The sequence below is a fragment of the Neopelma chrysocephalum genome, unplaced genomic scaffold (genome assembly GCF_003984885.1).
Source record: "Neopelma chrysocephalum unplaced genomic scaffold, ASM398488v2 Primary Assembly neopelma1_44, whole genome shotgun sequence".
Classification (NCBI taxonomy): Eukaryota; Metazoa; Chordata; class Aves; order Passeriformes; family Pipridae; genus Neopelma; species Neopelma chrysocephalum.
The window spans coordinates 7,488,675-7,502,756 of NW_020897703.1; the positions used below are offsets into that span (position 1 = coordinate 7,488,675).

General features: G+C 40.6%; 1 protein-coding gene across 1 annotated transcript; it reads right to left on the minus strand.

The window, feature by feature from the left end:
- Positions 1–618: 618 nt before the first annotated feature.
- Positions 619–11,213, minus strand: SUMO1 (small ubiquitin-like modifier 1). The gene is made up of 5 exons (XM_027678276.1): positions 10,973–11,213; positions 5,797–5,871; positions 4,536–4,613; positions 2,592–2,663; positions 619–1,670 (listed from the first exon to the last, which is right to left on the minus strand). Exons 1-5 carry the CDS (start codon positions 10,982–10,984, stop codon positions 1,602–1,604), a joined length of 306 nt encoding a protein of 101 aa, XP_027534077.1. The 5' UTR covers positions 10,985–11,213; the 3' UTR covers positions 619–1,601.
- Positions 11,214–14,082: the final 2,869 nt, after the last annotated feature.

Here is a 14,082-nt window from a genome sequence, read left to right on the forward strand (position 1 = left end):
ATACTTTAAGAAAACCCCATATTCTGATATTTTGTAAACAAAAATTTTAATCTTTAAAAAAATTGCTTAATGTAACTATGTATACAAAAGTATTACTAAATCAGAAACAGGGCACAAACCACAAGCATGAAAGAAAATGCCATTTCTAGCTTTACAGCAAATGCCATAATAAAAGTATTCAAGATCTGCAATTTCTTCCAAGTATGCCAGCACTAAAATGTGTCTTTGACTAAAGCTGGCATTCACAGTGAACTTTGTTTACCAAACCGAACAAGTCCTATTTATCTGCAAAAAAGCTGAAGCAGGGAGAGTACAGAAATCTTCTCTCCACACTACTCTGCCCATAACCTGCCATCTCAGCTTTCATATCCAGTAACAAGTTCTCAAACTGACCATTTATAACCTGCAAGTCGCCAGAACATGTAGACCCTCATAATGATGCCCAATGAACTATCACGACACTTCCATGTCATCCACATTATATGAAATATAGACATTGAAAACCATCTTTTATTTCCTTCCAAGTTTCATTTTCAGTTTAAATTCTGTGCATGAAGTGCAGATCTATGTAACTGTATGTGAATATTCTCTACCAAGAAAAGAAACAGCTACTAGCAGTCACCTGCAAAACAAGCAGATCAAGTATTTTACTAGGGCAAGTAGAAATTTTTTTCATGAGGTATATTTACAGAGCACATTTTTTTTTCTGGCTTCAACTTACAGTCACTGGAAAAGCATGCTCTAATTATAACTTTTTATGGTTTTGCTCATTTCCAAACATTTGAAAAGAAAATGCAAGTTGTTTATAAAATTGTTTTTCTGGTTTATTTTAAATGAAGCTGGTACAGACAATGTCCATTCAAAACCCACGTCCCAGGCCAAAAGGTACAAACAAGAGTGTCAAAGTAACACCAGTTGGCTGCTGTGAACATTCTTGCATGAATACCTGCGCGTACTAATTCCTATATGAAGTTAAAATGCTTCTGGGCTCTTCTGGTAAGATTTAAAAATCATTAGGGTTTTCAATTTTATGTCTTCAGCAAAGCCATCTCTGGAGCAAGGAACAGATGACAACAGTTCTAGCTTTTCCATTTCCAACTCGGTAATCTTCTTTGTTGGGCCATCAGCACAATTTAAGCAAAATAGCTCTGAGTTATGGATACACAATTTCTCCACAGTTTAGTTCTCTGAAAAACTTCATCTCGCACTGAAAGTTATAGTCCAAGAGTGAAACAGTCACACATCAAAACTTCAGGGCAGATATGGAAGTCATTAAGAACACTCGCCCACCTGGCAGATCTTACAGCCTTCGTGCCTGAAATGCACGAACCTAGTGAACATACAAATGCATGTGTGTACATGTATTCCTAAAGGGGAGGGCAGAAGGGAAGAGGGAGAGCAAGGTTGCAGCTGGATCACAGAAGTTCAGCACAATGAAAACAGAAACAATAGTGTATAATGAGCACGAGAATTCAAAATACCAGACGCTTGAAAGTAAACTCCCAGAGATGGGGTGCCAGTTTCAGTGTTGAACACCACATTACAAAAGAACTATTATTTAAAAATAAAAAAGGATTAAGAGGGAAGAAAAACAGAAGGATCTAAACTGTTGAGTGACCCCCCGTCTGTTCCTGATAAACTTCAATCACATCTTCCTCCTCCATCCCCAGCTGTGAGAACAGAGAAAAACAGCAAACAATTGTTATAAATTTGGTGAGATGAAATCAGAGCAGGTCCTAGACAAGTCATACAATGTTTTGTTCCTCTGTCCCATCATAATTCAAAGGGGCAAAAAGTCACCATCTCACTAGACAACATTCATGATTTTTAGTCCTTTTCCTTAGATAAGGACTTGGACATCTGAGTCAAAGCAAAAGCCTTATAATGAAGTCTAAGCCCAGCTGTGGAGTAGTACACATCAAGCTGGAAGTCACCAGCTTTACCTTTCTCTAAACCCGTCGTTTAGGGGGAACATCTTACTAAATGCACCAACTGTACAGTCATGTGCGTTATATACAGCACACCACTTGCTTACAATACAGGGAACACCTACAGCTTGGAACTCAAAGCCTGTTTACAGCTCTTCTGAGAGAGCAACTTGTTCAACTTCACAGTCAACAAGTTGGTTTGATTTTTCAGAAGGTCATTATTACGAGGGTTTCTTCCTGCTTTGTCATAACAATTGGTGGAAGTCACTGGACAGAAGTAGCTGTTTTCTGTTTATTTACACTTTGATCTAGTAAATGTGAACTAAATACATATTTATTCCAAAGTCACACTGAAGTTCAAGCTCAACAACTGTCAAGTTCCCTTCAGGCTTTTTTTCCCCTCCACTAGCAGGCAGTGACTATACCCTCCCTTCTGAGGCATTAACATGAAGTCTCTTTCTGAATTGCCTGTGGGCCTTACTAAAGATCCTAATTAGCAAAATACAGTTAGACTATATTTGACTAAATACAGTCCAATAAGTTGGTTGTATGTAAAGAAAAATCTTCATTCTGGTTAACAGTCTAGCAGAACAGAGAAACTACCCAAGTCAGTATTTAGTTTGTCCAGTAAATTATATCACACTCCTGCTAAAAGAAACTCACCTCCTTGGGGGTATGATTATCAGTAATTCTCTGACCCTCGAAGAGGAACCTGAGTGAATTCATTGGAACACCCTAAAAAAAGAAACAGATGTACAAGAAAAAAAACCAACTTACTGAAACTTGTATGTGTTTACAAGAAAAGCATTTTAAATTGAAAAAAACCACATTGAAGTCAAAAAAGAAAGTGTTAGTTCCTGTTACACAGGGAGCTCAGCTATTCTGTTGCACTTGTGTAGATGACAAAGAAGTGACTCAAAAAGCATGAGAGTGCTAAAATGCACGTTTATTCCAGAGTCTCACTGGAGTTCTAGCTCAATGACTTGGAAGTTTCCTTAGCTTTTTTCCCTTATTTTTATTTATAAAGTATTGACTACACCCTCCCTCCCAAGACATTACACATGGAAGTCTTGTCTTTTTCTGATCTGTGTATCAGTCTTAATAAAGCTCCTAAAACAGCAGGAGGAACATGATGTTTACTTCACGAACTCCTACCCTTGCTTTCCTAATCTTCTATGGCTACAGGAAGGAACAGCAACATTTACCACTACATATTTTGCAAAAGCTCTGCACTGGGGACAAGAAAAAGAGGAGCTGAGGGGGGAGAAAAAGGAACAGCTTTCAAACAATGAGAAAGGAGCATTCCAAAGGTACATAAAGTTGCAGTATGTCTGCTGTACAGTGTGCCCATGTTCCAGCAGAACAGAACATCATACTTCACCTCAATAGGTAAGGCAAACACCTCATCTTTTCCTTGTCTTTCAAGTTACGAGCAAAACAAATGCAATTGAAATATGACAGGGTTTGTGCATCAATTAGATCTCAAACACTGCTTGCAAATAACTAGGCAGATAAATTTCACAGGAAAGGATAGGTCTTCACATTGTTTAAACAATCCCTCTGGCCAACTTGGAAGAAATGTTCGTGGTCCCTTGACTACAGAAAGGGTACTTGACACCAAAAACTGCATTGACTGCTGATGAAGGCAATCACAGACCCTCCAGAATTCAGCCCAGGAGATATAGCTGTGTTCATTCAAACGATTATTTTTTTCTTAAAAACAAATTCTACACATGCATTTTCATCAGTCAACAAGATTGCTGCATGAATTATTTCCAAGACCTTATTTTAAAATTTCAAGTTTTCCAAATGAATCACAATTTTAGTCACTTGGATTTGGCTATAAATGTATCTGGTGTTTGATCTTTTCTTTCCTCCTACTCCAGAAAGATAGCAAAAAAGAAGACATTCCACAAAAGAACTCTTCAATGACAAGTTCAACTCATCTTTAAGTATTAAGAAAAAAAACCCCAAATTATTATTACTTATGATTATATCTCCTGAAGTGAACTCCAACACACTTATCCAAGAAAAGGCCACATAAGGCATCTATCCCCAAAGCTGAGGGCAAACTAGGCCAGGGCTTCTGAAAATAGCAGCTGTGAATCCACAATATCTGCCACAGAATCTGCAAGTGAAGATATATTTTTGCTCTGTCATAGTTATTACTATTTACCTACATCCACAATTAATACTGCAGATTTAGCTTTAACTTAGGGCACAATAACTGGTGTTACTTGATTACCATATTAATAGCTGTAACAATGCCTAAGGTTGCTCTCATCCTAAGCTGCAGCATTCTACAGCTTGAAGGGAATTTTACTTAGAAACAAAAGATTTTACAGCAACTATAAATGCATGCCTGAACATTTTAAAACAAATTCTATGTCTTCTGAGCAGCCACTACATATTTTCAAGCAGTAATTTTAACTTACTTCAAACTTCACAAGGGTCTTACGTAGGAATACCTTTACTTGTCAAAAGAAATTTAGGAGATCCATTATATTTGTACTGCCAGATACCTCAAAAGTCTTTATTTGAAAGAACAGTGAGAGAAGTGCTTTGGGTTTTTATTTTTTTTAAAGGCAGTGTCATTATTTCACAAACCTGTCTTTGACAGTATGATTCTTTGAGTTTCTTGAGGTGTGTTGTCATTTTCACCTTGAAGTGAATTTCACTGCTGTCCTAAGAGCAGAAAAGAAAAAAATTAACTCTCCTTGTACTAAATGCAAACTTTGTTATTTTTAAGTCTTTCATTAAGAAAAATTTATATAAAACTAACATGGAATGCAGTTTAACTATCACCATGCATACCTTGGTGCATCGTAACATGAACCTCCAGGATGATGTATCAGTCACTAAATTCATCACGTACTTCCACAGGAAGCTCTTTTTTAAAGAACAGATGGCATAGTATAGCCTTAGGCTCAATATAGAGGTTTTGGATTCAAAAGTACTAAACCCCATACATGGTTCAGTCTGCGCTTCCATCTTTACCCAGCTGATGTACTTATGAAATACAAACATACATATGCAGGGGACTTCTGCTCTGAGATTCCTAAAGAGGCAAGTTAAAGCTTGCACTTCAAAATATATACGAAACCTTGTTCAATTAGAGTAATTATCTAGAAGTCAGGATACAGGAAGACTTGGCAACACAACACTAACCTGAGGAGAAATCTGAGGACTCATTATTCTGTAGTCCTTCCTACCAGCCATAAGATACGAGTAGCTACAACTGTCAAAATGGCTACAGAGGTAAAACAGACTGCAAGAGGTTCATGTGGGTAACTTTCAGCTTTTGAATGTGTTCTCATCACTGCTGATTAAGCCAGCAAGAGGTAAGGTAGTTTCTGTTAGTCCTACTTTAAGTCATCCGTCTCCACCCAACAGCAGCAAACAATACTACTCCAACAAACAATCCTACTTAAGTCATCTGAGCGAGGGGTTCTTTGCACAGAAGGACTTCTGTTCAAGGAAAATCTCAACATTCACATTCCAACACAGCTTGAATACAGACTTATAATCCACCATTCGCATCTATCAACACACCAGCCAACAGAATCTTTTTCCTATCTCTCTCCAAGAAAGCTGACTTCATGCCTAGTGCACTTCATCAACTCTGGAGACCTGAATTTATCAATTTTGCCACTTATTTCATTCATATCCTCAGATAACATAATCCCTCAATGCATCAGAAAACCCCACACCAGAGTACACTAATACATATTACTGGCAATCGAAGTAATTTATGGCAGGGGAGGATCCACGCTGAAGAACTGAGTATAAACTTTCATTTGGTCACTTCTACCACACAAAAAACTCACACCTCCCCCAAGTGTCAACAAGCAACTTTGTAAAAACTCACCTGCCCAATGACTTTGAGTTTGATGTACTCCCCTTCTTTCTTATCTCCTAAATCCTCAGCTGAAGGTTTTGCTTCCTGCAACGTAAAAAACCATGATCAGTTCAACACTTCATTATTTTCACTGGACAATATGGCAGCTGTCATTCTCTTTATTGCATGAAATCAGACTACTCAAGGTATTTTATTTCTTTCTCTGTGTGTGCATGAAGATAACAGCAACCTTTCAACATTATGAAAGGTTGTCTGGCTGCCTGTGAAAAGTTCAATTAATGACAGATGAGAAATACTGTAAAGATGGAAAGAGAAAAGAATCATTTGGAAATAAATGACACACAAAAATGTATTATTTTATTTATTGTTATTATTATGTATTATTTTATACCACAAAGTCTTGGACAACAAACAAACTTCAGAAAAGAAACACAGGAAGTGTACTAAGAGGTTCAGATATTTGACAGAAAAAAGAACATTGTGAAGAGAGTACACAGAAAGCACTTGTGACACCCTATCCACTTAGAGTGACCCATGCACGCATTTTTCAATCTACTGCATCAAAATCTATTGCACTACTTTCAAAAGGATGGTCAGCCACCTTCTTTTCTATGACAACAAAACAACATCAAGCAACAGCTTCCTTCTAGCATGTTTGTTTTAAGACCACAATTCTTAAAAGTTTTAGAAGTTGCAGTTCCAAGAACTATAGTGTTTTGATATCTTTGCAGGATAAGAATTAACTGTACAGACAAGTTTGATTCAACAACTTGAGCATTAAGTCTCATCAAAAGGGAAGCGTTATGCACTCTAAGACATGAGTTAAAGACATCAAAGTTTTCATGTCAGCAGTTGATAGATAAAACAAGTGAGAGATCAGGTGCTATTAACCCCATTCCTAGCCTGTCACTACGTATTCTGGGTCAGGCCTTTAGTTATGTTTCACTGCAGCATAAAAGAATTTTACACAGACACTGCCTCAGGTCTAGATGGTGCTCAATGAAAAATTGTTCCCAAGTAGTCAGAAGTGTGGATACCCTGCTGATTGTGTTTCAAATCTTCCTTTCATACTTTATTGCTTAACATAGTAGCTAAAATAACCAAAATATGTACATGTGCCTACTAAAGGCTTTTTCCCAGCCCTAAAGGGATTTTTGGCCAAGTAAACAGAAATATCTCTTGTATGGTTAGACTTGAACTTTATGATCAAGCGCCAAAAACAGATACTAACCTTCTCGATTAAGTCCATCCAGATAGGTCTCTATCTCCAGATTAAAATGGCAGACAAGCCTTTCTAAAGTTTGGGGTTTTTTTCTCCTTAAATAGGTTAAACATGCACAACTTCTTTGAATGTTAAGAGTTCGGGGAAGAGCACAGGGCAAGTCTGCAAACACCTTTCCCATCTGTACCAGTCTCAGTCTGGGGTAAAGAACAAGAGGAAATGCTCTTTGTATCATTTTGACTCACTGCCTCAACCCAGATCAATTTGATTTCTGCAATGACAAAAAGTATGAGCCAGAGACTCCACCTGGTTTGAATACCTTTTCTTTTTTTAAGTACCTACCTGGGCACAACCTGAACTGCTGGGACTGATTTATCACCCTTCGATCTCAAACCTAGAATCTGAACCTGAGCTGTCAAGAAACTAGACACTTAGGTCTTCAAGCAAGTCACTTCTGAAGCACAAAAGGAGTCTTCACAGGTAACACAGTCACATCAACCATGTTCCCCACCAAAGTTTTGCCTTTCTAACATAGTTGGACTCTAAGCTCATGAGACTATTTGCAGGAATAGAAATACAATTGTTTCCATTCCTGACTAGAAAGAACCTGCAACTTTTTCTGATAATTTACACAAACTGCATTTTTAATTAGAGGATTACTAACCTCTAGGAATCAGAATGAGATTCAAATCTCTATAGATCTGAAATCTGTAACTTCGAAACTAGCTCCTGCTTCACTAACACTCAAAGTGTTTGTAAGAACACACTGTTCCTTTACATGATGTTTCAGGTCACTCACTGTCTAAGTTTACCTTACAAATTGCATTACCCCAGCAGTAGAGGTATTTGTAGTAGTTATATAATTCTGTGCACTGTAACAGATCTACCTACTTAGATTTCCAAACCAAATCACCCTGTACAAGGTATTACTAATTATCATCGCTACTATGACAGTGCCTCTGGCCAATAGGAGTGGGAAACTATGATTCATGTTTGATTCCTACCCTCAAGGAAAGAGGGCTGTAGTACTAAAAACAAACAGGGGAAGCAGCAAACAGATGGAATTGGAGTCTTCAAGCCACAAAGATGCTCATTTAAAGCCCCAGCAACCTCTCACTGACCAAATAAGTGCAAAGAAAGATGTAACTTCAGGAAAAGAGAAATAATATCAAATCAATGCTGACAGTGCCAATAACTAAAGCTTGAAATAGGAGAAAAATATTTTAAATCAGAACAGAAGACTCAGCAAGTCTGAAACAGCTCTCTGCAGTTTGTCAGTGAACTACACTGCCATTCAACGGTAAAGGTAACACAAAAACACTAAAGGACAAAAAAAGCAAGGAGATTGCAAAGTTGCTAAACTCCAAGAAGTCATTAAAATCCTGATTCAGCAACGTGCAAGCAAGCCTCCAGACTTCTACTTGCCCTGTGAAAGGAACTGGTGCTTAGGACACCTCGTGAAACAGTACATGAGAAAAGACCACCATACAAACAGATCAGAAATACCACAATGCTTCAACTTCCAACCTTCATTAGATGCTTACAGTTTTAAAGGGTTCATTCCACAATTTTTCTTAACAGCACAAAATAAGGATTCTGGTACTGTCTCACATACTCTCTCAACACTAAATTCATGACCCCAAAGAGCACACAAAGTTTCTTGGATGAAACCCTGGAATTGCTATTGCAACTAATGAAACCACAAAACAAACATTGTAAGGCAATATATTTCAAGTTTCCTCCTCCAATTTTCAAAAGTGTTCAAAATTCAATGTCCAAGCCTGAAAAAAAAAACAAACTATGCTCAGCATTTTAAAGAAAAATTAACAAAACCAAAATGACTGGAGGAATAGACTACAATATACTTCCTAACTGAGCAAGCAAACTCTTACTTTTTTTTTATAGGAGTGGAAAAACACAATCAAACTATAGCATTCTTTATTAATAGTACATGAACAGATAAAAATGACAGGATTTAGATTCAATGAAAGCAAAACCAGACTAAGACCCTTGAAGGGAGGGGAAAAAACATTTTTTTTTTGCTTAGATCCCACTAAGCAGCCATATGTTGGGGTTTTTTTTCAAGTCTGCCCTTTTTACAAGCATTTTTACTTATCATAAAAGTCAATTTCCCATTGGAAATAAAGTAACTAAGTCAAGTATACTTATTTTAATATAAAGACAAGCCAAAATTATCATAAGTGGTGACAAATGGTGCCCTCTTAACTTGGTTTCAGGGCCAAAAAGAAAGACACTGTAAGGAAGCCACAATTTTGGGTAATCCAGTTATTCCTGTAGGATTGATAAACAGAGGAACGAGATTTACAATGCTCATAACCGTACATCACACTATTACTTAAGCATCTGTTTAGCTCTTGTTGCACAGTCCCCCCAGAGGTGAATGACACAACACCTAACCATGTTTTGCTTATCTATTAAAAATAAACAGCGGGGCCCTTATTCAGACCTTTAAAACATGTATCCACAAAACTTATGACACACATGGAATTTTACATACTTCAAACAGTCCCAAAGACAAAACATGTATGTTTAGCAGAATTTGCCAGGAGAAGGAATTACCTAACGAAAGCTGCTATGTGTTAAAACATGCCTTGGTTCACATATGCAGACAGCTACAGAGCAGGTCACGTGAACATCTGTCTACAAAATGTAGTTCAGAATTTGCCTGGTTTGGTTTTTTTGTTTTTGTTTTTGTTTTTTTTTTTACATGCAGTCACTTTCATGTATTTTACCACAGTAGAAACGTGTCCTACTGGGAGCCAGCCATCGCTGTGCTCCCAGCTGCCCTCTCCCAGGCACAGACACAGACAGCAGCACCATCCTCTCAGCTGCATTGTGCTTCCAAGCCGGGGGCGGGGAGGAAGACCATCAGCACACACAGCTCCGGTTTGTATTCACCGGTCAAAACGTACCGAGGCTGTTCCTCAAAGCAGACACAGTAAACACTAAGCTTAGCCTTGTCTCTGGGTACTTTTAATTTCCTGACTGGCACCATTACTATTCTTGACTTCATAGCACTACAAGAAACATTTGTGAGTACTGACATGGATTTTTCCAAAGCCTTAGCATTATAACAAAGTTAGAAAACACTGCCCTATGACGGCAATACAAAAAATAAAGCAAAACAGAATACAAATTAAAACCGGAACGCTGTTTTAACTTTCCACCAGCAGGTCATATAGCCTAAAGCAATAGTTGTAAGCAAAGGACTGTATACATGCCAGGCCGAGCAAGCCAGGAACTTGCGGTACAGGTAACTATTTAAGTCCACGACTAGGAAGACAGAATTGACAGGGACATAACGAAGTACATGGAGAGAAGGCAGGACAGAGCCTTGGTGAAGGACGGGGTACTTAATACAGGCAAGCAGCGCTCAGCTACGAATGCCTGGTTTTCTTCCCCCCCCCACTTTCGCATTCCTAGGACGAACAGAGGACCTGACAAGCTTAGCCTAACCCGCACAAAGCCCGCTCCGGGGGGAGGGCATCCTACCGCACACCCGGGAAATGGGAAACGAAAGGAAACAACTGTTGTGCAACACGGCTCACCCCTCGGTGTACTCCCGGGTTCCCAGGGCCGGGGCTGCCCCGGCGGCGATCCCGCTCCGGCCGGACACCGCCCCGGCCCCCGAGTGTCCCCGCCCGGAGCCCGCCCCGTGCTGCTCGCGAAACAGCCCGAGGGAAGGAGAAAGCGGGACTAAAATCAAGGGGAAGGGGAGGCTGAGTTTGGCCAACGTCGGAGACCGGCATCCACGCACACACACACTCCCCCGAGGGGAACGTTCCCCCCGGCGCCCCCGGCCCCGCTCGCCCCGGGCAGGGGCTGCCCCGCGGCCGCGGAGAGGGTGGGGGGGGCGCGGGCAGCTCCTCCCGCACCCCCGGAGCTGCGGGACCACCGTCGCCCGCCGTACGGTCCCCCTGCGGCCGGGGCAGCCGCCCGTACCTGGTCAGACATGGCTCGGCCCCGTGTCGTGCGGCAGGCTCGGCTGGGCCGCTGCAGGCGCTCCGCTCCTTTCTCTGCCCGCAGCGCAAACACAGGGCCGCGGCGGGGCGGGATTTCCTGTACGCCTGAGCTCACTTCCCGCTCGGGCTCCGCCCGGGACCAGGACCGGCCTGGCCTCTCTTGCCCTCAGCGCGGAGTTGCCGCTGCAGCCCCACGTCCCCCAAGGGGTCCCCAGAGAGAAGGAGCGGCCGTTGTTCTAAAGGCCGCGCGCCGGGGCAGCCTGGCCGTTAGGGCTGCTGGGCCAGGGCCGGAGCAGGCCGCAAAGATGATCAGGGGTCTGGAGCATCTCTCTCACGAGGAGAGACTGCAGGAACTGGGCCTGTTTAGTCTAAAGAAGACGGAGAGGGGATTCATTAATATATTTATATTCATAATATAAATATCTCAAAGGCAGGTGCCAAGGGGATGGTGCCCAGTGACAAGACAAGGAGCAATGGACATAAACTTAAACTAACACACAAGAAGTTTTGCCTCAACATGAGGAAGAACTTCTTTACACTGAGGGTGGCAGAGAACTGGAACAGGCTGCCTATACAGGTTGTGGAGTCTCCCTCACCAGAGGTGTTCCAAACACACGTGGATGCATTCTTGTGCCACCTGCTCCAGGTGACCCTGCCTTGGCATGGGGATTGTACTCAATCTCCAAAGGTCCCTTCGAACCCTAACAGTTTGTGATGCTGTGATTCTGTGAAATCACATAACCCTTCCCATAACAGCAGATCTTGGAGAAAACGTCCCTGTTGCTAAGGCTTGCTAAGGCTTTTACCAAGAGAGAATATTTCACAGCAAAACTCATCTGTTTAGGCACAGGTTGCTTTTTTTTTAATCATCACAACCATGCAAGCAATAGGATCTGCACATATTAAGCAAATCTGCACCCAGGAAGTTGCATTTGTACAAACTTACAGTGATAAACCCCACTGGAACAGAACAGGTGTCCTGCTTTACATAGGCACAGCACAGCTGTTTAGAGGTCTGCACAAGAAGCAACACCTGCACCTAAACAGATTAAATTTAGACTGCAAACTCCTTGGACTATAGCATGTAGTAGTAATGTCCCCTTCACAACAACTAATGCCAACTCCTTCGTGGCACTGCTGGTGGAATAGGCACATGCTTAGATCTAATGGCCAGCTAGAAAAAAAGCCACATGTGAAAATAACATGAATGTAAAATAAATGGATCAAGAGAAGTTAGCTCCACTGAAACAGGAGATTATTATCTTGATGCTACTAAATGGGGTTTCAACTTTACCAGCTACCTTTGGGAAAGGGTAAGAAATTGCTCTGAGCAGAGCACATTCATCAACACAAGCATTTCAATGCTTTGTGTGCCATGTTCCTTTGTAAAAATACCAAATACCAAAGCAGCTGCACTCTGTGCCTGCATTGCTGCATTTCACTAACTGAATGCAGAGTTCCAAACACAGCTACACCAAGGGATGCACTTTTACTCTCCAGTGAAACGCTCAATATCTAGACTCACGGACATTAGTTTTAATCAAAACTGTTAAAACAATTCAGAATTAACAGGGGAGGCAAACAATAAATAAAGAGAACCAAAACAGATGCTATACAGAGCTACAGAATGAAGATGATCTTTCTTAGGCAAGACCTAGCAGGCAGGGCATCCAAATATGTTCACACTGTGCCAAGCTCACAGTAAGAGCTCATTATGAGCTTGATAACTCTAAACAAAGCACCAAAATAAGCCATTCAAAGGCTTCACAGGAACACACGATACTAACAGAATAGAAAATGGCAAATACTTACTCTGTCCTGAACATCACTGCTTTTCATAAATTAAAACAGCTTTAAACAGGGAGAGTAGCCTCACAGTGATAAGGCCAAAGTCTCAGACACTGGCACAAACCCAATTTTTCAATGTAATCCCACAATAAAAGCTAAGACTGACATAAGTCAGAGTGCAGTTATCTATCCCTAGAGACAGCCATAAAAGCATAATCTTAAAATATGCTTATCTGCACACACACTAACACCACCTCTCTTGACTCCCTTTTACTCAGTTGTGGATGCATTACCTCTTCAAACTATAATCTCGCTTTCTACAGGATCTCCAAAGTTAGTCTCTGTTCAGCCCATAAGGACTATGGATGTACATCAGCAAACCTCACACTTTTCTTCGAGAGCCCAAACTCACCACAGAACATACTTAAACTGAAAACACAACCAAAAAAAAGAGCTGTTTTAAAAATACAAAATATGCTCACACAAGCTTCTTTCCACGAAAACCCGAAGTCAACCTTGCATTTGCATGAACCATCAGGCCACTTGCCCTAATAACCTCACTCCATTCTCAGGTGTTTTATTATGTCTCTTATTTCCCCATGTGCACATAATGTCAGTCACCTGAAGTCAATAAAGTTCACCTCTGTTCCTTCAAATTGCTGCTAATTTCTCTAAAGCTGTGTATATAGTTTAGGGGCCAGGAGCTATTAGTGGTTTTCTAAAAACTATTGGCCCACTGATATGGTCTGTGCAAAGCTTCTTCAGTCCATCAAAACCAGATTCTTATAAACTCAGACTTTAACCTAAGAATGATCTGCAATCTCATAATGCCAACTTGTTTGCCTGTGCTAGCAAACAGGATCAATGCAGTGTTCTAAGGCAGACAACTACGTAACATTTACTCTTACATAATAGTAGTATTGCCCTGAGCCAGTAGCACCAGAAACATTACTTTAAAACTCAGTGGAACCTGGAAATTCTCTGTCTAGTTGAACCTAATTTCTTTGGCACTATTACTGGTTTGGGGATTTTTAAAAAATTGATTACATTATGTAAAGCACCAAAGTTTTTCCTTTAAAAAGTAAAATAATCTTCAGAATTATGTGAGTCCCCAGATTTCTGACTATTGGCTTTCCAGCACACTCCTTACACATGGAGGAAACAAAGGCGTGCTGACTCATATGGATGGTTGCATAAAATCCAGCAGTGAATGTCTGACATAAATCAAGCCCCAGCGTTGCTCGGAGCCTCTTTTCCTGCGGGCAGGAAAATCTCTGCCTTTGTTTTCAGGACAGATAACCC

Bases quoted from the DNA above. Each gene is read 5' to 3' on its own strand.
- SUMO1 (XM_027678276.1), bottom strand. The intron at 2,664-4,535 runs GTTTGTGAAATA...TTCTTTTTTTAG, and splicing joins AATCATACTGTCAAAGACAG to GGTGTTCCAATGAATTCACT. The intron at 1,671-2,591 runs GTGAGTTTCTTT...CTGTTCTCACAG, and splicing joins ATAATCATACCCCCAAGGAG to CTGGGGATGGAGGAGGAAGA.